Raw genomic sequence first — 25,743 nt, 5'->3', positions numbered from 1 at the left:
TTTGTGAACAGCAAAATCTTTCAATAAATCACAGTGCCTGAGATGGTGAAGCCAAATGGCCTGGGCTAGAAATCCAAAGTTACCACTTACTAGTTCTGCAATTGATCAAGCCATCCAACCCAGGGATTGGCCGACATTTTCTGTAAAGGGCCACAGTAGTTAATATTTTATATTTTTTTGGCCATAGTGTCTCTATCACGACGATTCAAACATGCTGTTATAGTACGAATACAGCCATTGACAATACATAAATGAAGAGCATGACTATGTGCCATAAAATTTTATTTAAGGACACTGAAATTGGAATTGTATATGATTTTTATTTGACACAGAATATTATTCTTTTGATTTTCCTCAGCTGTTAAAAAATATAGAAACCATTCTTGGCTCATGAGCCAATCAAAAATAGATGAAGGGCTGGATTTGACCTCTCTTTTAACTTTACTATGCCTCAGTTACACCATCTGTAAATTAAGGATAATAATGTTCACAGAGGACATGTTAGAGCAAAACAAGTAAGATAAATAATGCAAAGTTATCCTGGATTAGCATGGATTAGTTAGCAAGAATTATCATTAGTTAGCATGGATTCTTGTGTAATACATATTACCATATGCTAGTAATCAGAAAAGAATCTCTTCCTCCCCTGTTTTACATTCTCTCTGGGTGAACCTATCCACACTTAAGGCTTCAACCACACCTCATTAATAATCCCCAAATCCCTGCCTCCAGCTCCAACCTTGCTGTTGAATTCCAGGCACATCATCCTGGGTTCATTTGTCTCTTTAGGCCCATTTCCAGAATTTGATCTCATTACCTCCTCTGATAATTCCATGTGATGGAAGGGACTGTGTCCCTCCAAAATTCATATGTTGAAGCCCTAACCCCACTACCTCAGAATGTGACTGTATTTGGAGACAGAGCATTTGGCCCTGACCCAATCTGACTGATGTCCTTTTTTTTTTTTTTTAAGATTTTATTTATTTATTCATGAGAGACACAGAGAGAGAGAGGCAGAAACATAGGCAGAGGGAGAAGCAGACTCCCTGCAGGGAGCCTGATGTAGGACTTGATCTCAGGACCCCAGGATCATGACCTGAGCCAAAGGCAGATTCTCAACCACTGAGCCACTCAAGCGTCCCCTGACTGGTGTCCTTATAAGAAGAGGAAATTAAGATACAGACACACACAGAAGAAAAATATCCATCTAGAAGCCAATGAGAGAGGCCTCAGAAAAAAACAGCCCTGCTGACACCTTGATCTTCCAGCCTCCAGAACTCTAAGAAAATAAATTTCCATGGTCTAAACTTCCTAGCTGGGATCCCTGGGTGGCGCAGTGGTTTGGCGCCTGCCTTTGGCCCAGGGCGCGATCCTGGAGACCCGGGATCGAATCCCACGTCGGGCTCCCGGTGCATGGAGCCTGCTTCTCCCTCTGCCTATGTCTCTGCCTCTCTCTCTCTCTCTCTGTGACTATCATAAATAAATAAAAATTTAAAAAAAAATAAATAAATAAACTTCCTAGTTGTGGCTTTTATTAAGGCAGCCTTAGCATCCGAATATACTCTGCTTCTTCTCATAGCCCCCAAATTCACCAAATTACCCTTGTGATTTTAAAGAAAACAGCCACAAAATTCTTTGGCACTTCTCCCCTTGAATCTGGGTGGGATTGGGTGATCTTGTGCAAGAAATCTGATTACCCTGAGATTGCCATGCTGGAAAGGCCTTGTGTAGGTCCTCAGCATTCTAGTCAATCCCACCCAGGTACCAGACATGTGGATGCAGGAACATCCAGATGACTCCAGTCCCCAACCTTCAAGTCACCCCAAAGCCTTTGAGTCTTTGGGGGCAGAAAGAAGCATCTCCTCTGTGCCTTGTTCTAATTCCTAACCCACATAATTCATGAGCATAATAAAGTGGTTGTTTGACATTGCTTATGTTTTAGAGTGGATTATTATGTAGCGATAGTAACAGGAACATCTCTCCCCAGACCACACCTGTCTATGACCCTAGATCTGTCCTAGGCTGGTCTTCAACAACTTTCCTTTAATCTCTTGCTACATCCTTCCTTCACTCGAAAGTCTCTGCCTCCAATTGGGAACATTCTCAAATCTATCGCTTTGCAGAACTCTAGGACAATGTTTTTCCTAAAGCATACATCTGACAAGCTCCCCTCCTATTTTCAAAAAATTTTTTAAAATTGAAGTATGTTGACACACAATGTTATATTAGTTTGAGGTACACAACATAATGATTCAATGACTCTATACATTATGCTATGCTCACCACAAGAGTAGCTACCATCTGTCACCATACAACACTATTACATATCATTGACTATATTCCCTATGCTGTACCTTCCATCTCCATGACTTACTCATTCCATAGCTGTAAGCCTTTGTCTCCAACTCCCCTTCACCCATCTTGCCCATCCCCACACCACCATCTCCACCCCCCACCCAAAACAACCAGTTTGTTTGTATATATGGGTATGTTCCTGCTTTTTTTATTTGTTCATTTTTGTTTTTTAGAGTCTACATCTAAGTGAAATCATATGGTATTTGTCTTTCTCTGACATTTCACTTAGCATAATACCCTCTGGATCCATCTATATTTTTGCAAATGGCAAGATCTCATTCTTATTTATGGATAAATAATATCCCCCTTTTTTTTTATGATAGTCACACACACAGAGAGAGAGAGAGAGAGGCAGAGACACAGGCAGAGGGAGAAGCAGGCTCCATGCACCGGGAGCCCGACGTGGGATTAGATCCCGGGTCTCCAGGATCGCGCCCTGGGCCAAAGGCAGGCGCCAAACCGCTGCGCCACCCAAGGATCCCTTTTTGTTTGTTTGTTTGTTTGTTTGTTTTTTTAATATCCCTTTATATAAGTATACCACATCTTCATTATCCATTCACCTATTGATACACTTTGGTTGCTTCCATATCTTGGCTATTGTGAATAACACTGCAATAAATATAAGGGTGTACTTATGGTTTTTTAAAAGATTTTATTTATTTATTCATGAGAGACACAGAGAGAGAGGCAGAGATGTAGGCAGAGGGAGAAGCAAGGTTCTCATAAGGAGCTCGATGTGGGACTCGACTCCAGGACTGCGGGACCATGCCCTGAGCCAAAGACAGCTGGTCAATCGCTGAGCCACCCAGGCATCCCAAGGGTGCACTTATCTTTTTAATTAAAAAAGAATTAAACACAACTTTAGGGGACACCTGAGTGGCTCAGTGGTTGAGCGTCTGCCTTTGGCTCAGGACATGATCCCGGTCCTGAGATCGAGTCCCACATTGGGCTCCTTATGAGGAGCCTGCTTCTCCCTCTGCCTGTGTCTCTGCCTCTCTCTGTGTGTCTCTCATGAATAAATAAAATCTTAAAAAAATAAAATAAAATAAACATGACTTTAATGGTTTTGTTTTCTTTGGATAAATACCCAGTAGTGGAATTACTGAATCATGTAGTATTTATATTTTTAATTTTTCTGGAACTTCTATATCGTTTCTGACAGTGGCTGTACCAATTTACATTTCCACCAACATGAGGATTTCTTTCTCTCTACATCTTCATCATACTTGTTATTTGTCTTTTTGATTCTAGCCATTTTGAAAGGGTGAAGTAGTATCTCATTGTGGTTTTGATTTGCATTTTCCTGATGATTAGTGATGTTGAGCGTCTTCTCATGTGTCTGTTGGCCATCTGTATGGCTTCTGTGGAGAAATGTTTATTCAGGTCCTCTGCTCATTTTTTTAAAAGACATTTATTTAGTTATTTATTTAGAGAGCATGAGCAGGAGGGGCAGAGGGAGAGGGAGAGATAATCTCAAGCAGACTCTACACTGAGCATGGAACTTCTCACATCCCTGAGATCACAATCTGAGCCAAAACCAAGAATCGGATGCTCAACCGACTGTGCCACCCAGGTGCCCCCAAGTCTTCCTTGTAGCAGTCATGACCCTCTAGGAGATGGCCTCTGGCATCACTTACCACTCTTTGCCTCATCACCTATGCTCCAATAACCAATTTAACCAATTTCTTGGCCTCTCTCATGTGGATTTTCACTCCCTTCTGCCTGGAATGCAATTTTCTTTCTCTTCTTTATCTGAGTCTTTAAGACTCAGCCTAGATGTTACCCTCTTTCTGAATGATACTATGCCTTGTCATTCTGAGTTAACTGTTTCTTTTGGAGGATCTCATAAAAACTCAGGCATCTTTCTATTACTATGTATACTGTTACTCTACTGTGACCAAATGAGACAGAGCAGGGACTGGACTTGAGTCCTCCTCAATCTTGATCATGAAACCCAACATGCCTTGATAGCTGAAATCCTATGCCCCTTTGAGTAGCATATCTTCCAGGAATGTGGAAGCAGGATGCTTACCAAAGGGTAGACTTGACTACAAAGACCGGCAAAGAACAAGCCAAACCAGTCTGTGCCAAGGTGGACCCCAGCAATAATCTTTCATCGACTTCCCCTAATTATAATATTTTTTAAAGATTTTATTTATTTATTTGACAGAGAGATACAGACAGCCAGAGAGCAGAAGCAAGGGGAGCAACAGGCAGAGGGAGAGGCAGAAGCAGGCTCCCCGCTGAGCAGGAAGCCCAACGCAGGGCTCCATCCCAGGACCCTGAAATCATCACCTGTGCTAAAGGCAGCTAGTTAAAGTGCTCTAGGGACTGAGCCATCCAGGTGCCCCTCCTCCTGATTGTAATATTAAAAACACTCCCAGGGATGGAGATTTAACATATTAATGAAATATGCAACGCATGATGAAGAATGTTCTGTTTGCTACGCCTGTGAGCCAATATCCCATATCTCTCCAACTACCTGCTTTGAGTCACTTCTTTCCCACCTCAGTCTCTTTAAAAACTTTCTCTAGCCTTTGTTCAGAGAGCCAGCTTTCCTTTGTGCTGTTTCCCTTGTGCTTGAGCATCAGCCCCAATAAAAGCCTTCCCTAGAATTCCTGTTTGGCCTCTAGTAAATTTCTATTGCTTGGAGGGCCCAAGGACCTGAGTCAGGACACAAGCACTTCACTTCATTGTCTCATTTTTTCATCTAGTTGGTCAGAGCCTGTGTCTGATTAATTTCTGTGTTCCCAGGAGGCAGCAAGCAAGAACTCCTTTGGAGGCCTACACCAGTATAATATCTACCACCCTTATTCCTTAATCAGTGGATTCCATTTTATTCAGATAGTAATTTCCTTCATTGTAAGCCAACCAGGGCAACTTCATTAAGACTTTTTTTTTTTCCTGGTATTGGTCTGGAAATGCTATGTCACTCAGTTCTGTCAGTAAAAAGTTAAAAGCAGGTTTGCAGAGACTCCAGGACAGATTCTCCTCCCTTATAAAATGAGAAAGGTGGGATGCCTGGATGGCTCATCGGTTGAGCATCTGCCTTCAGCTCAGGGAGTGATCCTGGGATCCAGGATTGAGTCCCGGATTGGGCTTCTTACAGGGAGCCTGCTTCTCCCTCTGCCTGTGTCTCTGCCTCTCTCTCTCAGTGTCTCTCATGAATAAATTAATAAAATCTTTATTTAAAAAAAAATAAAACTCCAAACCTTTATAATAATAAATTTCTTCATGGTTTAAGGGATTCACATGTTTGCTATACGTATAACTGAAAACATCCCATTGGTATGGTGATTCTGGGAGAAAAAAGAAAATAGTTGTTTTCATCTCTTTCTCTTAGACTCTTGTCTTCTGGCTTTTCACTCTTCTCCATGGTTGTAGCGACTGGATTTGAGAATAACTCTGTAGAACAGTATGATGGTGCTTAAAATCTCAATAGGACCCATCTCTTCAGATCAGTGGCCTCAAAGTTATCTCCCTGAGGAGCAGAAGTTTAGGGGATTGATCTTGATGATGATATTGGGTGAAGGGTCCTCTTTTACACATCTCCCTTACCTCTCTCTGTGTTCCTGGTTACAATTCCTTTTATTTTTATTTATTTATTTTTTAGAGAGAGAGAGCTCTAGCAAGTGGGCATGGGGTGGAGGGTGGAAGGGCAGAGGAAGAGGGAGAGAGAATCCCAAGCAGGCCCCATGTTGAACATTGATCTCACAACCCCAAGATAGTGACCTGAGGCAAAATCAAAAGTAGGATGCTCAAAAGACTGAGCCACCCAGGTGCCCTCTCTATTTCTTTTAGCATTATGTTTTATAAAATATATTTGGTCTTTGTCCCTAGTTCCTGGCACAGTCTCCTAAAACCCCAGGAATTTCCTGAATGATAAAATATATAAATATATTTTAAATAAACACATTTTTACATAAATGAAAAAAAAATATATTTTACATAAAATATATAAAGATATATTTTATTATATCTAAGGAGCTCTTTTTGATCACACCAAAGTTTATACTAATACAGTGACTTAAGTGGGGACCCTATGATAGCCTCTGAAGGACTAGGTGACTAAAGCTTTGGGACTTTCAGCCCCACACACAGATTTTGGGGTAGGGAAGATGGGAGGGGTTTGGAGATTAAGCTCTATAAAAACTCCTGAACGTAAGATTTGATGAGCTTCTGGGTTAGTGAACACATCATGGTGTTGGGATGGTGGTGCCCTCAGAGAGGATATGGAAAGTGTACACATCCAACCTCTATATACTTTGCCTATGTATCCCTTCCATTTGGCCATATAACCAACCCAAATGAGAGTTTGTCTACCTGATGTGCAGCAAGTCAATAAAAACCGACACTGAGCTTTGGCAGTGCAGAAAGGAGGGTTATTTACTGATGTGGCTCCTCCTAGGAGAATGGGGACCTAATGCTGATTAGCCCCAAACTCCCTGATGGCTTGCAAGTGAGGGGCTTTATCTGAGATGCCTGGGTGGCTCAACTGGTTAAGTGTCTGACTCTTGATTTCAGCTCAGGTCATAATCTCAGGGTCATGGGATAGAGCCCTGTGTTGGGCAACCTGCTCAGCAGGGAGTCTGTTTGAAATCCTTTCTCTCCTACTCCACCCTGCTCATGCACTCTCTGTCTTTCTCAAATAAATCTTTAAAATAAGATAAAGGGCAAAAGTTAGGGGCAGGAGTCACCTGAGAAGCTGAAAACCGCTGACTGGAGGCCCATGAGTTCATGTTAGCAGGTGCTCTGGCACCACTTCATCTGGTCATCTGGAGGTCTTTTCCAACTCAGGAGACTGAGAATTGGAAATTTTTCTTTATGTTAGAGATTTCACTAAGTAAATGTGGTGGTTATACCTTTAGGGTAGTGCTAATTAACTACTTGTAAGCTAGTGGCGTTGCGTACCTACAGGTTCCTCAGCTGGTCCCGCCATTCCTGGGGGCAATACACACTCTACTGTTCATTTTTTCTTCTGAACTGACAAGATGGACACTGGCTTCAGCTGGTTTTGAGCTGTATCCTTTATAATAAAATGGTAAACGAAAGCAAATTGGCTTCCTAAGTTTGTCGAGCCACTCTAGCCAATTATTGGACCTGAAGAGAGGGCCTCAGAGACCCCTGATTTATAGCTGGTCAGTCAGCTGCAGGTGACAACCAGGGACTTGCAAGTAGCATCTGAAATGGGGGCAGTCTTGCTGTAGGATGGAGCCCTTTACTACACATTTGGTGTCAGAAGTGCTGTGTGAAAAGAGAAACAAGTTTTTGCTTAACCATTATCTCTGCTTTTTACTGCTTGCCTTGAGTTCTTCTACCTTCAATAATTGTTTCCTTCATTTTCCTGAACCTCTTAAGGAGAAAAGACTGGGACACCCACACTTCTTGACTCTTGATATTTAGAGGGGTCAATTCCTGTCTCCTGTAATAGGGCTGGAGGTGAGGGGAATATTCAGACTTCAGTCTCCGAGGAGAGTACACTGACAACATATTCAGGGTGTTTTCTGGAAGTTGCAAGAAGCCCCGGGTTTCTGTCACCTGATTGGTTCCAGCTTCATCTTTCCTCCCCCTTTGTTCAATAAAGTGTCTGCCCAACTTGAGTCACTTTGCAAGAAGCCAGGAACTAACAAGAGAAAAAGGATCTCAGCCAGTGGTAAGTTGGGACCCTGACAATTTCAAAAATTACTATTTGAACATCTGCTAGGTGGCAGATACCTCCTAAACCTTCAGAGCTAGGCTATCCAATCTAGAATCCACTTGCTATATATGGTTATTGAGCTCTCACTGGTCCAACCTGAGATGTGCTGTAAAAGACATTTAGTATATTCAAAAGACTTAGCATGAAGAAAGAATGCAGAATAGCTCACTGATAATTCTTATATTGACTACCTGTTCTAATGATATTCTTTTTGATATGCTGGGTTACATATATTATTAAAATTAATATATTATCCCAATTTCTTTTACTTTGTAGAAAGAATGGTAAGCCTCATATGTGGCTCGCATGTATGTTTCCTTTGGACAGCATTACTCTAGAAATTTAGCACTGAAAAAATTTGGTAGTCTTCTAGCATTTATACCATTGTGGAGGATATTTAGAATAGGAAATGAAAGAATGGATAAACAAACAAGAATATCTCGTAGAATAAGCCTGCCTGGAGTAGCTGCCCTGTATTGTGGGCCGGGGGGGGGGGGGGGCCTCTGAAGATGTAATAACTCATTCTTACTGAAGAGCCAAATGTGGGAAGCTTGAAAGAGCATAATAGGCAGAGGAACAGAGGATGCAGAAGCCTCAAGATGGCAATGAGCTTGGCATGTTCAAGCAATCGAAGGAGTTCAATGGATAGAATGCATTGTGTAAGACTAGAGCGATGTATGAAGTATGATTGAGTGTGATGTTGGGGGGCATCTAGGTGGCTAGTCAGTTGGGTGTCTGCCTTCGGCTCAGGTCATGATCCTGGGAGGACATTGAGTCCTGGCATTGGCATTGGCACCTGCTCAGCAGGGAGCCTGCTTCTCCCTCTCCCTCCACCACTCCCCACTTGTGCTCTCTGCTCTCTCTCTCAAATAAATAAATAAAATCTTAAAGAAAGAGAAATATTTAGTTTTCGTTCTGTTTCTGGCACAGAGTTCCTAAAACTCTTGGAATTTCCTAAGTGATGAGAGTGGCAGAGGTGTCTTTTGTTGTTAATGAGGTGACTTTCGGAAAGCACCTAAGGATGGGAGAAAATCAACCACAGAGACTGAGTTCAATCCCCAATAGCCAATGAGTTAATCAATCATGCCTGTGTAATGAAGCCTCCATAAAAACACAAAAGGACAGACTTCAGAGAGTTTCTGGGTTGGTGAAAACATGGAGAGAGCAGCACACCTGAAGAGGACATGAAAACTCCACATCCTTTCCCCACACCTAGCCCTATGTATCTCTTTCATCTGCTGTTCCTGAGTGATATCCTTTTATAATAAACTGGTGATATAGCAAATAAAATATTTCTCTGGGCTCTGTGAGCCACTGCAACAGATGGATTGAATCCGAGGAAGAGGTTGTAGGAACCTCTGATTTACAGCCAGTCAGTCAGAACCACAGGTACCCCAGACTTGTACCTAGTATCTGAATTGCCCTAGGTGCAGGGAGCATCTTTTAGTACTGAACTTTTAACCTGTGCAATCTGATAGTGTCAGAATGGAGTTGAGTTCTTAGACACCTGCTGATGTTCAAAAATTGTTTGTTGATGTGGGGACTCCCTCACACTTTGGAAATTGGGTCACAAAAGGATAGATGGTGCAGATCCAAGAGTGTTTGGTAAACTTGAGTTTGGAAGTCCGGACTTTGGGAACCACTGGAGGATGTTGAGCAGAACAAGGTCATGATCTATCATGATCTTTTAAAAGATCATTTGGCTAATGTCTGGAGAATGGATTTTGGGTGAGCGGTACTCAGGGGGAGGCATTTGTAGCAGGAACAAGCTATTTGCAAGGTTGGTCCAAATATGCAGGCCAGAAGTGGGGGCCATGGACAAGGAATGGGAATGATTCTGGGAGTGGATTCAGTTGCTTTGCAGACAGAAGACAGACTTGGATTAGGCTGGGCAATAAGGGAAAGACATCAAGGATCTGTTTTAGTCAAGAAGTCAGGTGGGTATATCAGACTAGAGTTTTAAGGAGCTTAGAAGTTATCAGGACTGAGACGCCTGGCTTGGTGGAGCTCAGGACTCTTTGATCTCGAGGTTGTGAGTCTGAACCTCACATTGGGTGTGGAAATTATGTAAAAATAAAATCCTTAAAAAATAAAATAAAATAAAATCTTTAAGGGGCACCCGGTGGCTGTTGGCTAAGCATCTGACTCTTGATTTTGGCTCAGGTCATGATCTCAGGGGGTTGTGAGATTGAGCCCCAAGTGGGGCTCCGCACTCAGTGTGGAGTCTGCTTAAGATTCTCTCCCTCCCTCTCCCTTTGCCCCCTTCCCCTGCTTGCATGTGCAGGCTCTCTCTCTCTAAATACATACAATCTTTTAAAAAAATCTTTAAAAATAAAAAAAGTTAAATTTAGAGGAGAAAAAGCTAAGAAATTGGGCTGAGAAGAGGTGGCCAATTGAGCTATAATAACAACCAAGAGTGTGTTGTGGGTGCATTTTATCATCTCAAGGCATAGGAAAAATGTGTCTTAGGAAGCAGGAAGGGGTCAAATGGGTCCTATGTCACTGAGGTATCAAGATGAGGACTGAGAAGGGACCACTGGAGTCAGCAGTGAGGAGGCCACAGGTATCCCTGAGGAGAGCACATTCTGTGGAGCTCTGAGCAGCAAAGTCAGTCTGGAGTATGTTTAGGAGAAAATGGGAGGCGAGGAGTGGAGAGGCTCCCTTCTAAAGTTTGGCTGAGAATCCTCTTCACAGAAAGAAGTCTCTTGAGAGAAATAGAGCTGAAGCTGGAAAGGAATACGGGTCAAGGATGGTTTCTTTTTATTTTTAAATTTTTATTTTTTAAAGTAAATTCAATGTCCAATGTGGGGCTTGAACTCATGACCCCAAAGCCAAGAGTCATATGCTCTATCCGCTGAGCAAGCCAGGGGCCCCAGGATGGTTTCTTTTTTTTTTTTTTTTTTTTAATTTTTTTTTATTTATTTATGATAGTCACAGAGAGAGAGAGAGAAGCAGAGACACAGGCAGAGGGAGAAGCAGGCTCCATGCACCGGGAGCCCCACGTGGGATTCGATCCCGGGTCTCCAGGATCGAGCCCTGGGCCAAAGGCAGGCGCCAAACCACTGCGCCACCCAGGGATCCCAGGATGGTTTCTTTTTAAAGGGAAAAGAGATTATAACATTTATGGGATAGTGAGAATGACCCAGTAGAAAGAAAATCTTGGGCTTTTGTCTTTGGCAGAAAAGAAAAGGGACAATGCTGGAGGAAAGTTTTCGGGAAGATGAGGTAGAGAGGGATACAGAACAAATATAGGAGGGTAGCTGCTGGGAGAATGAGAACTCTTTATTTGCTACAACAGGTGCAGGTAGATTGGAAGGTTTAGAGCAGGGCAGGCTAAAAATTTCTAGTGGTTACCATCTTCCCATTATAATATGAGGCAAAGGCATTAGCTGAGAGTGGGGATTAGGAGGGGAAAGACCGGGTAAAACCAGAGAGGAAAAAAGGAGAACTGAAACAGTTATTTCAAAATCTGGAAGTGCAAATACGCTAGAAAAGTAGAGTAAGCTGGGGATCACTGGGTGGCTCAGCGGTTTAGCCCCTGCCTTCAGCCCAGGGCGTGATCCTGGAGTCCCAGGCCCGAGACTTGCATCGGGCTCCCTGTATGGAGCCTGCTTCTCCCTCTGCCTGTGTCTCTGTCTCTCTCTCTCTCTCTCTCTCTCTCTGTGTGTGTGTATCTCTCATGAATGAATAAAATCTTTAAAGAGAGAGAGAGAGAGAAGTAGAGTAAGCTAACACGGAAGTGCTGAGTTTCCATTTGAAATTGCCATAATCTAGTGGTGCCGCCGTAATAGTTGTGACACCTGGCCAGTCACTTCCCCTGTCAGAGCCATGGTTTCCTTTTATATTACATGGCAATAATGTTTATCCCAAAACAAGGGTGTTGTAACTGGAGATTATAAAATGTACAGTGACTGGCACATTTGAGGAGCTCACCAAATAGCAGCCTTCATAATCCACAGTAGTATCATGTGTGGTTCATAGGTTCTCTCTCCTACACTACAACTAGGATGGGCCCAGAGTTTACAACTTTGCCTCACTGGCCTTGCCCCTCCTGTCATTGCACGATTGTCCTTCCTCGTTGTAGCAGCATTTAAAAAAATTTTTATTTATTATTCATAAAAGACACAGAGAGAAAGGCAGAGACATAGGCAGAGGGATAAGCAGTCTCCCCACAGGGCGCCCAATGTGGGACTCAATCCCAGGACTCCAGGATCACAACTTGAGTCAAAGGTAGACGCTCAACCGCTGAGCCACCCAGATGTCCCTGTAGCAGCATTTTTAAACCAAAATCTATAGATCACTGAGCGCACCATATCTTCTGAGAGCCTCATAGGTGCTTAAAGAGTGAGTAGAGAGAATTTGACTCTGTTAAGGAAGTCTGGCAAGTGGAAGAGAGTCGAGGGGACAATTCTGGTGGAATCTGTCTGGCTGAGCTCAAATGCTGGCATACATCAATCCTCAAGTGCCATATGCGAGGGTTGTGGTGAGGGCTAAAGGAGCTCTTGGCACATGGAAAATGTTCCTGGGACTCCTGGGTGGCTCAGTGGTTGAGCATCTGCCTTCAGCTCAGGGTGTTATCCTAGGGTCCCAGGATTGAATTCCGCCATCGGGCTCCCTGCCAGGAGCCTGCTTCTCCCTCTGCCTGTGTCTCTGCCTCTCTCTGTGTGTCTCTCATGAATAAATAAATAAAATCGTAAAAAAAAAAAAAAAGAGGGATGATAACAGATACCTTGCAATATTATTATTAGTATGTTAATATAATTTTATTTATATTCAAGTTAGTTAACATATACTGTATTATTAGTTTCAGGGGTAGAATTTAGTGATACATCAGTTGCATATAATACTCAGCGCTCATTACATCAAGTACCCTCCTTAATGCCCATAACCAATTACCCCATTCCCCCACCTTATTCCCATTTTTTTTAAATTTTTATTTATTCGTGATAGGCACACAGTGAGAGAGAGAGAGGCAGAGACACAGGCAGAGGGAGAAGCAGGCTCCATGCACCGGGAGCCTGACGTGGGATTCGATCCCGGATCTCCAGGATCGCACCCTGGGCCAAAGGCAGACGCCAAACCGCTGCGCCACCCAGGGATCCCTTATTCCCATTTTTTAAAGATTTATTGATTTTAGAGAGAGAGAAAGAGCATGAGTGGGAGGGGCAGAGGGAGAGGGAGAGAGAATCTCAAACAGACTCTGTGCTGAGCATGCAGCCTGACATGAGGCTCGATCTCATGACCCTGAGATCACGATCTGAGCTGAAACTGAAACTTGGATGCTTAACTGACTGAAACACCCAGGTGCCCCTATTTATTTATTTTAGAGAGAGGGGCAGGGAGAGGCAGAACAGGGAAAGAAAGAATCTTAGGCGGACTTCCTGCTGAGTGCAGAGCCTGACATGGCGCTCCATGCCATGACTCTGAAATCCTGACCTGAGCCAAAATCAAGAGTCAGGAATTTAATTGACTGAGCCACCCAGGTGCCCCAACACTTTGCAATATGATTATGAGTATTAAATGTTAACAGGTGCTTAGTAACTGCAATTTCTCTTAAGGAGGCTGAATAGGTCAGGGTAAATTGACTCTCAAATTTTTGAGGCCATAAAAGACCACCTTAGCTTTTATGTAAAGAGATTCTAGGGTGAGGTTCATGAATATTCACTATTAATAGCCGCACTGGATATTTCTCTCTTTTTTTTAAGATTTTATTTTTAAGTAATCTCTACACCCAGTGTGGAGCTTGAACTCACAACCTTGAGATCAAGAGTCACATGCTCCACTGACTGAGCCAGCCAGGCACCCCAGCCACCCTGGATATTTCTGATACAGTTAACAGATCATAATATTAGGAAATCTGTTAATGTAGCATAGAGGTGAGAGCCACACAGACCTCTGTGTTGAATTTGGATGCAGTAGTTATAGATGTGACCTGGTCCAGATGCAGACACTACATTTTTTAAAATTCTTTTTCTTTTTTTTGGGGGGGGGCATTCTTACTTTTAAGATCAAGAAAAACATTTTTTTAAAGATTTCATTTATTTATTCATGAGAGACACACAGAGAGAGGCAGAGACATAGGCAGAGGGAGAAGCAGGCTCCATGCAGGGAACCTGACGTGGGACTCGATCCCGGGTCTCCAGGATCACACCTCGGGCCGAAGGCAGTGCTAAACCGCTGAGCCACTGGGGCTGCCCACATCAACTTATTCTTATGAAAACCAGAAATAACGAGCACTATAGCTTTTTATGTAGATCAAACTAGATCCCCATATATAGCAATTAATACAATGCATGGTCTCTGATGAGAACCCCACAGATATTACTAACAAATTTTATTACTCTCATACTCCTTATCCCACAGAACATGAACATTACGCAATGGGCAAAACTTCTTCACATCCCAGAGAAGAGCTCTATATCAAGCAAAGGAAACAGAGGGCTGAAAGTAGAGATAGGGCCCCCTTTGCTGACTTCCTCCAGCATAGAATCCACATGATGTAATATGTTTCTACATATTACCGTAACTGTTCAAGATCCTCAATTATAAACTCAAACCAAATTCTAAAACTTTAATGTCAATACTAAGCAAATAGCAGGCAAAGGGTTCTCATAGTGGAAGCTGGGAGTCTGGGAGAACCTGGGGCTGAAAGAGCTTTGCAGAGCTTGCCAACATCTATGCAGTGAATGATGGGTCAGAAGTGAACCTACTCACTCTGAGTCTAGCATTTCCCTCACTGAGCCGTGTCTGCCAATCAATTTTCTCTTATCTATATACTGTAAGTGTACTTTTCTGCTAGTGAATAAGAGCCTTGTAATTCTCTTGATTAAGCAACCTGACAGGTGGAATACATCTGAGTAACTATGGGACTATGGAGAACTATCTTTTCCCAACATATTAGGCAAGAGAATGCCAGTTTTATAGTATGACTGGCCAAGTTTCAGGAGAGTGGGGTTCCTGGCTGGAGTGGGAGCTATAGTAGAAGTTAATGTTGGCCATGAATAGGGATGCTATAAGATGGTTCCACAGATGAGAAATGGCAATTGAAATGTTTCAGGTGTGGGCAAGATGGAAAACAACCTCTCCATCCCTCTGAATGGATCCGAAGAGATGCTCCATGAGTCTGCTGGCTACAAGGTTCTGCATATCCTGCCATTGGTGGTGCTTGGGATCACCTTTGTCCTTGGCATCCTGGGCAATGGGCTTGTGATCTGGGTGGCTGGATTCCGGATGGCACGCACAGTCACCACAATCTGTTACCTGAACCTGGCCTTAGCTGACTTCTCCTTCACTGCCACCCTACCATTCCTCATTGTCTCAATGGCTATGAGAGAACTGTGGCCTTTTGGCTGGTTCCTATGCAAGGTAGTTCATATTGTGGTGGACATTAACCTGTTTGGAAGTGTCTTCCTCATTGCTTTCATTGCCCTGGACCGCTGTATTTGTGTCCTGCATCCAGTCTGGGCCCAGAACCACCGTACAGTAAGCCTTGCTTCAAAAGTGATCATTGGACCTTGGATTCTTGCCCTAATCCTTACCTTGCCAGTTTTCATCTTCTTGACTACAGTAAATGATGGAACAGGGAATATATACTGTACTTTCAATTTTGCATCCTGGGGCAACAGTATTGAAGAGAGATTGAAGGTGGCCATCACCATGTTGACAGCCAGAGGGATCATCCGGTTTATCATTGGCTTCAGCATGCCAATGTCCATCGTTGCTATCTGCTACGGGCTCATTGCTGCCAAGATACACAAAAAAGGCATGATTAAATCCAGTCGTCCCTTACGGGTCCTTACTGCTGTTGTGGCTTCCTTCTTTCTCTGTTGGTTCCCCTTTCAACTGATTGCCCTTTTAGGCACAGTCTGGCTCAAAGAGATGTTGTTTGAAGGTAAGTACAAAATCCTTGACGTCTTGGTTAATCCAACGAGCTCCCTGGCCTTCTTCAACAGCTGCCTCAACCCAATGCTCTACGTCTTCATGGGCCAAGACTTCCGAGAGAGACTGATCCACTCCCTGCCTGCCAGTCTGGAGAGGGCCCTTAGTGAGGATGTAACCCAGACCACTGACACAACAGCCAAATCTGCTTTACCATCTGCAGAAGCAGAGTTACAGGCAATGTGAGGGGGCTGAGAGCCATTTTTTAGCTCTGCATGCTCCTACCCTGCTCGCATTTTCAGCTTCACATTACCATGGGTCATACTGAAGCACTCATCATGAAAAATACTTTGGTATTCCTTGATTTGGGAGGGAAAAAGTGACATAGATGTTATTTTAATTTTGGACCTCAGCCTGTACCCTGGGATAAGTGGAGCTTGTCAAAGAGTACAAGAAAGAAAAGAAAGTGATGGGGTGTTTGTAAAGTTTACATAAGAGAGTATAATAGGGGGGAAACATTTGTTATTTCACCATTAAAATTTTGCTTAGGGTTTTTAAAAAGCTGTTTTTAATCAGATTATAGAAATTTCTTTGTATTCTTAGTTTTAGTACTAACAGTTTTCTTTTTTAAAATCATGAATAGCTATTGGATTGTATATCATATATTTTATGTGTATATGAAGATGATCATTTAGTATTATCCTTTTATTACACATTACACTGATTAATTTCTGCATGTTAAACTACCCTTGCAGTCGTAGGATAAGCCACACTTAGTCATGATGTATTTGGTCTATTTATAAATTATCTCACTAGATTTGTTTAGAACTTCTGCATTTCAGTGTATGTAAAGATGGGTCTATTTTCTTTCCCTTAGTGTCCCTATCACCTTTTACACCAAACTTCTAATGGCCTCCTAAACAGACTTGGGAAGCGATTCCTCTGACTCTTTTCTTTCATAAATGTTTAGACTTTCACCAGTGAAGCCAATTGGCCTTGGGTTTTCTTTCTGGGAAGGCTTTTAGCAGTGAGTTCAATTTCTTTAATAGTTATGTCCCATAACTATTTCTATTTCCTCTTCTGTCAATTTCGGTAAACTGTGACTTTCAAGGAATTTAGCCATTTCATCCAAACTGTCAAATCTATTGGCATGAAACAGTATAATAACTGTATATAGTAGTTGGTATGGTTTCCTTCACATAATGGGAGTGATGTAACATAACTAAGCTATCTGAAGGGAGGGATTTTGGTCCATATTGTTCACTGATAGATCCCTACACCTATATGTAAAATAGTGCCTAATGAGTGACAGATGGATACTCAATAAATACTGAATTAACGAATCAATAACAAAAGTGTCCTCCAGGTGTCAAGTAAAAACCTTTAATGTCTAGCTAAAATGACCTCTCACCCTCATTTTATGAATTGAGAGTACCCAGGGGATTCTCACTGCAGTTTACAATATTTACAAATTCCCATGTAGTTTATGTTTTTATGAACACCTCTGGTTTTGAGTTTTTGCTTCAAGTAAAGCACTTTGGATGTTGCCTGGTGCTTTTCTTTTGGAAAAAAGTCAGTCCAAGATAGTACTCAGCTTTTTTTTTTTCTTTCTGCAAATATCACTCACAAATTATGTTACTAGGCAACATACTTTCCTGATGCACTGGCGAAAGAAAGAACTCAAACTAAATATTAGATAGTCCTGTTATCAAAAGTCCCTCACTCAATATGCTGCTTTACTGTCATCTTCCTTCTCCTTTCTTTCATGTCATCCCTAAAGTTTTGCATTTCCAGCACATAGCAGTGTACCCATTTCATTTGCATTTTTGACTCCTGGAAATGCTTTTTTAGTTCCCAAGAAATGTCCAACTAAGGTGTGGCCACAGAAAATAAGAAACAAGTAAGAAATGCAAGAGTGCAAAGCCAGGCGCAAAGGACGGTGTACATCTTCTCAATAGAACCAGCGCTTCCAAATAGGCTAATTAAGAAACTTGCTTCACTGTCAGAGCTGGGTTCTTAGGATTCTGCTCACTGGCCTTGGTTATTTGCAACAGAATAGTACCTGCTACATCCTATTTTTCTGTTCTTCATTGGAAGTCTTCATTGTGTATGCCCAGTTCCTATTGCACCATTATATATTAGGTCTCCGGAAGTGAGGATTCTTATAACTTTATGGAATGCTTATCACAAAGAAACACTTATAGACCTTATTGCATCTAAAACTCCAAAATAAAACACTGGGGCTACCACCCTTGGGAAGGATGGGATTACTTCTGCTTGGAAGAGTATACAGAGATGTTGAGAGGACAGAGGGTAAGATGTAGTACAGACTGCCAGCTTCCAACCCAATATTCATCCCCCTCCATTACAAAAAGTAGGTTGAAATTCATCCACCTAAAATAATACTTTTCTCAGCCATCCTTTCGGTTAGATGCAATAAATTCTAAGCAATAACAGGCCATGGTTATATCATATCAGCATATAAAGAGCTTCCTCATTCTTTTTAATGCTTGCATGGTATTCCACTGGATTGATGTATCAAAACATTTAATCAGTTACATATTAATGACTATTTAAATTGTTTCTAATCACTTCTCTGTCCCTTTGGCTAAATTGTTTTTAAGACTTTTGTTGTTACAAACAATGCTATGAATAGCTGTGTACACACATGTTCCTTTGCAATATGTATAGGTTTATCTGTAGGGTAAAATAAAGGTTACATATAACTTGGTTGATTTTCCTGCTCTTATTTATTGCTAGGGCTATAATGTCCATTGCTACATCTCTTAGGGAGACAACTTTTCTTGGTGGATATATGGAAGCCTTTAAATTAAATTAAACTACATAGTTTAGAGATATGTAACTATGTAGCAAAATTATAAAGGAAAGTGATAAATTGACTACCATAATCAAGATAGTGATTATAGGGGCACCTGGGTGACTCAGTGGTTGAGCATCTGCCTTTGGCTCAGGTCGTGATCCTGGGGTCCTGGGATCAAGTTCTGCATCAGACTACCTGTGGGGAGCCTGCTTCTCCTTCTGCCTCTGTCTCTCTGTCCCTCTCTGTGTCTCTCTCATGAATAAATAAATTCTTAAAAAAAAAAAGAAGGATGATGGTTACAGTTGAAAGGAGGGAGGGAAAATGATCAGGAAAAAAAGTATATTGTGGCTGATGGCTTCTGGAATGGTGATCAGGATCTATGTCTTGACTTGTTGCTGGTACATGGGTATTTCTTTTACACAAATGTATTAATTTTCATTTTTTAAGAAAAGATTTATTTATTTACTTTAGAGAGAGAGAATGAGGGAAGGAGCAGAGGGAGAAAGAAAATCTCAAGCAGACTCTCCACTGAGCATGGAGCTCAACCTGGGGTTGAACTCACCACCCTGAGATCATGACCTGGGCCGGAATCAAGAGTCAGATGCTTAACTGACTGAGCCACCTAGGTGTCCCTAATCTTTATGTTTATCTTTTATTCATTTTTGCCCTTAGGTTTGTTATATCCCACTTTTTTTTTTTTTTTTTTTTTTAATATTTCAGTAAAATTTGGATTCCTTTTCCTTTGTACCAGGAAGCTTCATAGCTTCTGGACTCCTCAAGTAGGGTAACTCATTCATAGAGGCATTGCAGTTCTCTAAATTTTTATTTATTAGGACAGGGAGAGCTGGGGGGTCAAAAGGAAGCAGAAGTAAACAATTCCTGTTTGGCTGTCTTTTGTGTCCTTGCTTGTCTCAAGTGCTAAAGAAAACAAACTTAGAAATTGAGCTCCACCCTGTGGCTGCCAGAACACAAAGCAAGGAAATGGGAGTCTGCCTGCCTCCGCAGCTTTACAGCCTCATTGGGATTGACCCTCTAGGAAAACCAGATTCTCTCCTCCATGAGCTCCCCCAGAGTGAATTTTGTGTGTGTGGTGGGGGGAGGAGAGCAGAGGGAGAGAAAAACAGAATCTTTTTTTTTTTTTTAATTTTTTTTTTTGAAAAACAGAATCTTAAGCAGGATCTACGCCCAGTGTGGAGCCCAGTGCCGGGCTCCATCTCACAATCCTGAGATCAGGACCTGAGTAGAAACCAAGAATCAGAACTCAACCAACTGAGCCACTTGGGTACCCCTACCCAGAGTGAATTTCTAAGTGCATCTGAACAAGGAAAACTGCTTTCTAATCCAGGAAGTCCTCACATTCCAGAATGTACATTCCAGAGATAGGAGAGTGGGGATCTCTCCTGTATTTCATCCCGCCCTAAGATACTAGATAAACTTGTTATTAGATAAAGAAGATCTGTGTGAATGTCTCATAATCTTGGGATGCTGAAGATAGAGCAACTGTGTTTTTCCCTCTCATTCCCATCTCATGGCTGTCCTAGCTCCAAATACCATCTAGGTAACTATTTCCCAAGTATGAATCTACAACTGATACTGCTCTGTCAGAATCACTTGGGTATTTTTTTTTTTAATATGGGTTAAGTCACTGCAGCATCAAGCCATCTGATTAACAAAGTCTGGTGCAGAATGCAGGAATCCATATTTATTCACAAAGCTCTCTGGTAACTGATGTGCAATCAGATTCCTCTGATGATTAGCAGCAAGAACAAAATAAGAAATAGTATCAGATCTTGGAAATACAGATATATCTTTATAGTCTACAGCCACCAAGAACAAATGGTCTTCTTGTGGGGCTGGTGAGGCAGCTATTAGGAGGGCAATGTGGGCAGTTCAGTTAGCAAAATACATCTTGACAGAAAAGTTGCTGTCCCCAGTATCTTGTTCAAGGTCCTCTGCAGTTGCTTTGGTTTTAAAGTGGCAAATGTGGGTGAGTTAAGCTGTCAATATTCTACTCTTCCATAGGAACAGCCAACAGAATTACCAATTAATCAGAAATATATCTTCCCCACCCTTTCCAACTCCAAATTCTCAGCCTCCACAATCACGCAAGCCGATAACCTTGCAATAAATCATACAACCACAGAACCTATTGGTTCTGTTTGTTTGGAGAACCCTAATATATTTAAAAATTGTTGTCAATTGTAATGGTATGGTGGCTATAGTCTTTTTATTTTATTTTATTTTTATTTGAGAGAAAGAAAGAGATAGTGAGAGAAAGCACAAGCAGGAGGAGCAGAGGAAGAGGGAGAAGCAGGCAGCCTGACGTGGGGCCAGATCCCAGGACCCTGGGATCATGACTTGAGCCAAAGGCAGATGCTTAACTGACTAAGCCACCCAGGTGCCCTGACTCTAGTCTTTTAAAATCCTTATCTGTTATAGATACTACATTATTTAAGGGCCAAATGACATGACATATGGTATTTGATTAGAAATATTCCCCAGGGGAAAAAAGGAAGGGAAAGCAAACTGATCTCTCTCACTGGAAAGATCAACAAAATGTTTTCAGTTTTTGAAGCTTTCTACTCTTGTACATGTTTCCAGTTTGCACATTAAAGTATTTTAAAAAATCATTCTATGACCCAACAAATCCACTCCTAGATATATTTCCTGCCAACAAGCATGTGCCTATGAACACAAGGACACATACATGATATGTGAGTGACAAACAGAGCGGAACAACAGAGTGTGCCCAAGATTATAAATACTTACATATTTCATAATAGCCCCAAACTACAAACAAACCAAATGTCTATCAACAGTAGGATGAATGATTGCAATATATTCATAAAATGAGTTACTATACAATAGAAATGACCAAAGTAGCCTGTATATCATGGATGAATCTTAAGATCATCCTGTTAAATGAAAAGCCACATATATCAGAATAGATTTGTTATATTCCATTTATGTACAGTTTTCCAAAAGGCAAAATTAAACTACACTACATTTAGGTATACATACTTAGGTTTACTTTTAAAAGGCAAGGGATTAGTGTGCCTAGTGGCACAGTCTGTCAAGCATCTGACTTTCGCACAGGTTGTGATCTTGGGGTCCTGAGATCAAGCCCCACATCGGGGAGTTTGCTTGTCCCCCCTCCCTCTGTCTCTCAGTTAAATAAATAAAATCTTTTTAAAAAAATTTAAAAAGTAAAAGGCAAGGGATTTATTACATAAAAGCCAAGCGGGTGATCACAGCTAGGAGTAGAGAGCAGGTTTGATCTGAAAAGTATGCAAGGTTGGCTGGCAGGCTTTTGGGATTCTGGTAAATTTCTAGATCTTGACTTCTGTGGGGGCACATGGATATTTGTTTTATTTTTTAAAATATTTTATTTATTTATTCATGAGAGACACAGAGAGAAGCAGAGACACAGGCAGAGGGAGAAGCAGTCTCCTCACAGGGAGCCCGATGCGGGACTCGATCCCCCGACCCGGGATCACGCCCTGAGCCAAAGGCAGACGCTCAACCGCTGAGCCACCAGGGGTCTCAGATATTTGTTTTTTAAGAATAGGACAAGCTGTATACTTGTTTAATTCACTTTTCTGCACCTTTGTTATCCCTTAGAGTAAGAAGGTTATTTTTTAAAGATTTTATTTATTTATTCATGAGAGACACAGAGAGAGAAGCAGAGACATAGGCAGAGGGAGAAGCAGGCTCCATGCAGGGAGCTGATGCAGGACTCGATCCCAGGACCCCAGGATCACGACTTGAGCTGAAGGCAGACACTCAACCACTGAGCTACCCAGGCACTCTAAAACTTTCTTATTTTTTAAAAAAAGATAAGCCACCCAGGTGTCCTGGTAATTTTTTTTTTTTTTTAATCAATTCCTCTTATGTCCATTCCCCTTTACATTAAAGAAGCCTTTTGGCTTCAGCAGTTCAGGCAGCCCGAAGTAGGGCATCCTATTCATATCAGAGCTATGTTACCTAAAATTTGGCTTCTTAGAAGAGAGAAATCTGGGAGAATCAAAGTACAGCAATAGCAAAACAACTCAGGCTTGATTTGGGGTTGACGCTACTCCCGTTACCTTTACTTGAGTGAATGAAAACTCAAGTTGGAACACAACTCCCACCTAGTGGTTGCTTGGGGCTAAGACACATTTAAGGAAGCAGAGTTCTGCTGAATCTCCTCCTCTCTTCTTCATCCCCACTGGGAGAGGCTCAAAACTTGCTTCCTTCCCTGTCAGCTTCTCTAGATGGAGTTTTCTGGGGCTCCCTGAATAAACAATCTTCCAAGAAACCCAGGATATCCTCATTCATCCAAATGTATATTACAGAGACTGGCCCTCACCTCACCCCTCACTGTCACTAGACTGAAAATAGGTTATAAATGTTTTACACTGTCTGCCCTCATATTCCCAACCTCACCTCCCTGCCTCCCCCAAATATGGTCTGTGGTGGTGTTTCCATAATGTTGATTTCCACCATGGCCACAACAGAAGCCAGGAAAGTAGTTAAAAATACAGATAAACAGATTACATATTCTATTATTTAGCCATAAAACAAACAAACCAACAAACAAGGAAATCTTGCCATTTGGTGACAACATGGGTAGACCTTGAGGGCATTATATTAAATAAAATAAATCAGAGGAAGACAAATGCTGTTTGACCTCACTTATGTGTGGAATCTAAAAACAAACAGGGGTGCTGGGGTGACTCAATGGTTGAGTATCTGCCTTTGGCTCAGGTCGTGATCCTGGGGTCCTGGGATCCAGTACTGCAACAGGCTCCCTGCAGGAAGCCTGTTTCTCCGTTTGCCTATGTCTCTGTCTCTATCTCTGTCTCTCATGAATAAATACATAAAGTCTTTTTAAAAATGTACAAACTTCAGTTACTAGAAAAATAAGCACTAGGAATGTAATGTACACCCTGATGGCTACAGTGAACACTACAGTATCGTACTTTTTTTTTTTTTTAAGATTGATTGATTGATTCATGAGAGACATAGAGAGAGGCAGAGACATAGGCAGAGGGAGAAGCAGGCTCCCCGCAGTGAGCCTGATATAGGACTCTATCCTAGATCCTGGGATCATGCCCTGAGCCGAAGGCAGATGCTCAACCGCTAAGCCACCCAGGTATCCCAAGTATGGTATATTTGAGAGCTGTTAAAAGAGTAAATCCGGGAGTTCTTGTCACAAGGATAAATTTTTTTCTTTTTATTGACCTAAGAGACAGATGTCAACTAAATTCACTGTGATCCTTCCACAATATACGTAAGCAATGTCTCTGCCTCTCTCTCTAGGTCTCTCATGAATAAATAAATAAAATCTTATTTTTAAAGGAACTTCAACCCTTTCAGAAATATTGGAAAAGAGCCATTACTTCTCTATATGTCCTCATTTATCCTTATCTAAAAAAATAGTCTGCAGATAGTATAGTAATTCATACTACTCCAGTTACAATGATACTGCACTGTTATGACATAAAATAGATATGCTGGAATTTTTTATGAGAAGCCTATGAACTAAAAATCACATAAATTACTTTGCTGAGTATACCTTTGGGTATAGTTTGACTTCTGGAGCCATGCTAATGTTTTGCATATAAAAAATAATACCAACATCAACAAGGATGGGTACAAAAATTCTAAGAACAGAAACAGAAAATAACTAATCTAACTTTATTATTCATAATCACTCCAATGTAATTTTTAAACTGTCCCAAGTAACTTTTTAATTTATTTTTTAGTAATCTCCACACCCAATGTGAGGCTTGAACTCAGGACTTCAAAATCAAGAGCTGCACATTCTACCAACTGAACTAGCCAGATGCCCTCCACCCCCTTCCAAAGCATCTTAACTTTTAAACACAGCATTTTAACTATACATTTTCATATTTGGGACAAAAAGAACTATCAGTGAATAGTAGTATAGTCAGAAATTTTTTCACTACAGTAAAAGTTAGCTGCCTTAAATTCCTTTCTGTGTATTCTAGGGATTGAGAAAATAAGTAAATATTTTCACAGCAATGAGAGAAAGATCCCTTGGAGAAGACAGTAACAAATATGAAAATGAGGAAGACTAGAAGGAAGCATCATGTTGGTTTAAAATGTATGGGCATGAGGGGGCACGTGTACCTTCTAGTTCTGTCTACTGAGATGGACTAAAATCTATAACATCTCAGTCACAATGGGGTACACCCAGCAGCCTGATCTTGGTTTCTTTCTTTAATATTTTTTAAAGTTTTTTATTTATGTAACCTCTATACCCCATGTGGGACATGAGCTCAAGACCCCAAGATCAAGAGCTGCACTCTCTTCTGAGCCAGACAGGTTACTCTCTTTTCTTTCTTTTTCTTTCTTTCTTTCTTTCTTTCTTTCTTTCTTTCTTTCTTTCTTTCTTTCTTTCTTTCTTCCTTCCTTCCTTCCTTCCTTCCTTCCTTCCTTCCTTCCTTCCTTCCTTCTTTCTCTTTCTTTCTCTCTTTCTTCTTTCTTCCTTTCTCAGAGACAAATGACAAACTTTTAATAAATTTGTAAATTAGATAATAGTACTGAATCAGTGTTCTTGATTTTAATAGTTATACCATGATTATGTTGAAGAATGTCCTTGTTCTTGGTATTTACACACTGAAGAGGCATCACCTCTGAAATTTACTCTCAAATGGCTCAGAAAAAGAAAACAATATGTATGTATGTATGTATGTATGTATGTATGTATGTATGTATGTATATATACGTGGAGAGAGAGAATATAATAAAGCAAAAGCAGTAAAATGTTAATACCTGGGGAATCTGGACGAAAACCTTTATATGGGGGACCTGGGTGGCTCAGTCATCAAATCAGTCTTGATTTCAGCTCAGGTCATGATCTCAGGACTATAAGACCAAACCTCAAGTCCCATGTTAGGCTCTGCACTGGGCATAGAGCCTGCTTAGGATTCTCTCTTCCACTCCATCTGCTCCTCCTCCCACTCACTCATGCTGTCTTTCAAAA

The 25,743-nt window shown here is 41.4% G+C and overlaps 1 protein-coding gene across 1 annotated transcript; it reads left to right on the top strand.

Moving 5' to 3' along the window:
• The first annotated feature begins 7,853 nt into the window (after nucleotides 1-7,853).
• On the top strand, nucleotides 7,854-18,661 carry FPR2 (formyl peptide receptor 2). The gene is made up of 2 exons (XM_025421421.3): nucleotides 7,854-8,008; nucleotides 15,111-18,661. The coding sequence occupies exon 2, from the start codon at nucleotides 15,122-15,124 to the stop codon at nucleotides 16,175-16,177; it is 1,056 nt and encodes a 351-aa protein (XP_025277206.1). The 5' UTR covers nucleotides 7,854-8,008; nucleotides 15,111-15,121; the 3' UTR covers nucleotides 16,178-18,661.
• The last annotated feature ends 7,082 nt before the right edge of the window (nucleotides 18,662-25,743 follow it).

The sequence above is a fragment of the Canis lupus genome, chromosome 1 (genome assembly GCF_003254725.2).
Source record: "Canis lupus dingo isolate Sandy chromosome 1, ASM325472v2, whole genome shotgun sequence".
Taxonomy (NCBI): Eukaryota; Metazoa; Chordata; class Mammalia; order Carnivora; family Canidae; genus Canis; species Canis lupus.
The sequence above is the reverse complement of the archived record's forward strand: the minus strand, read 5'-3'. Positions and strand labels throughout refer to the sequence as shown.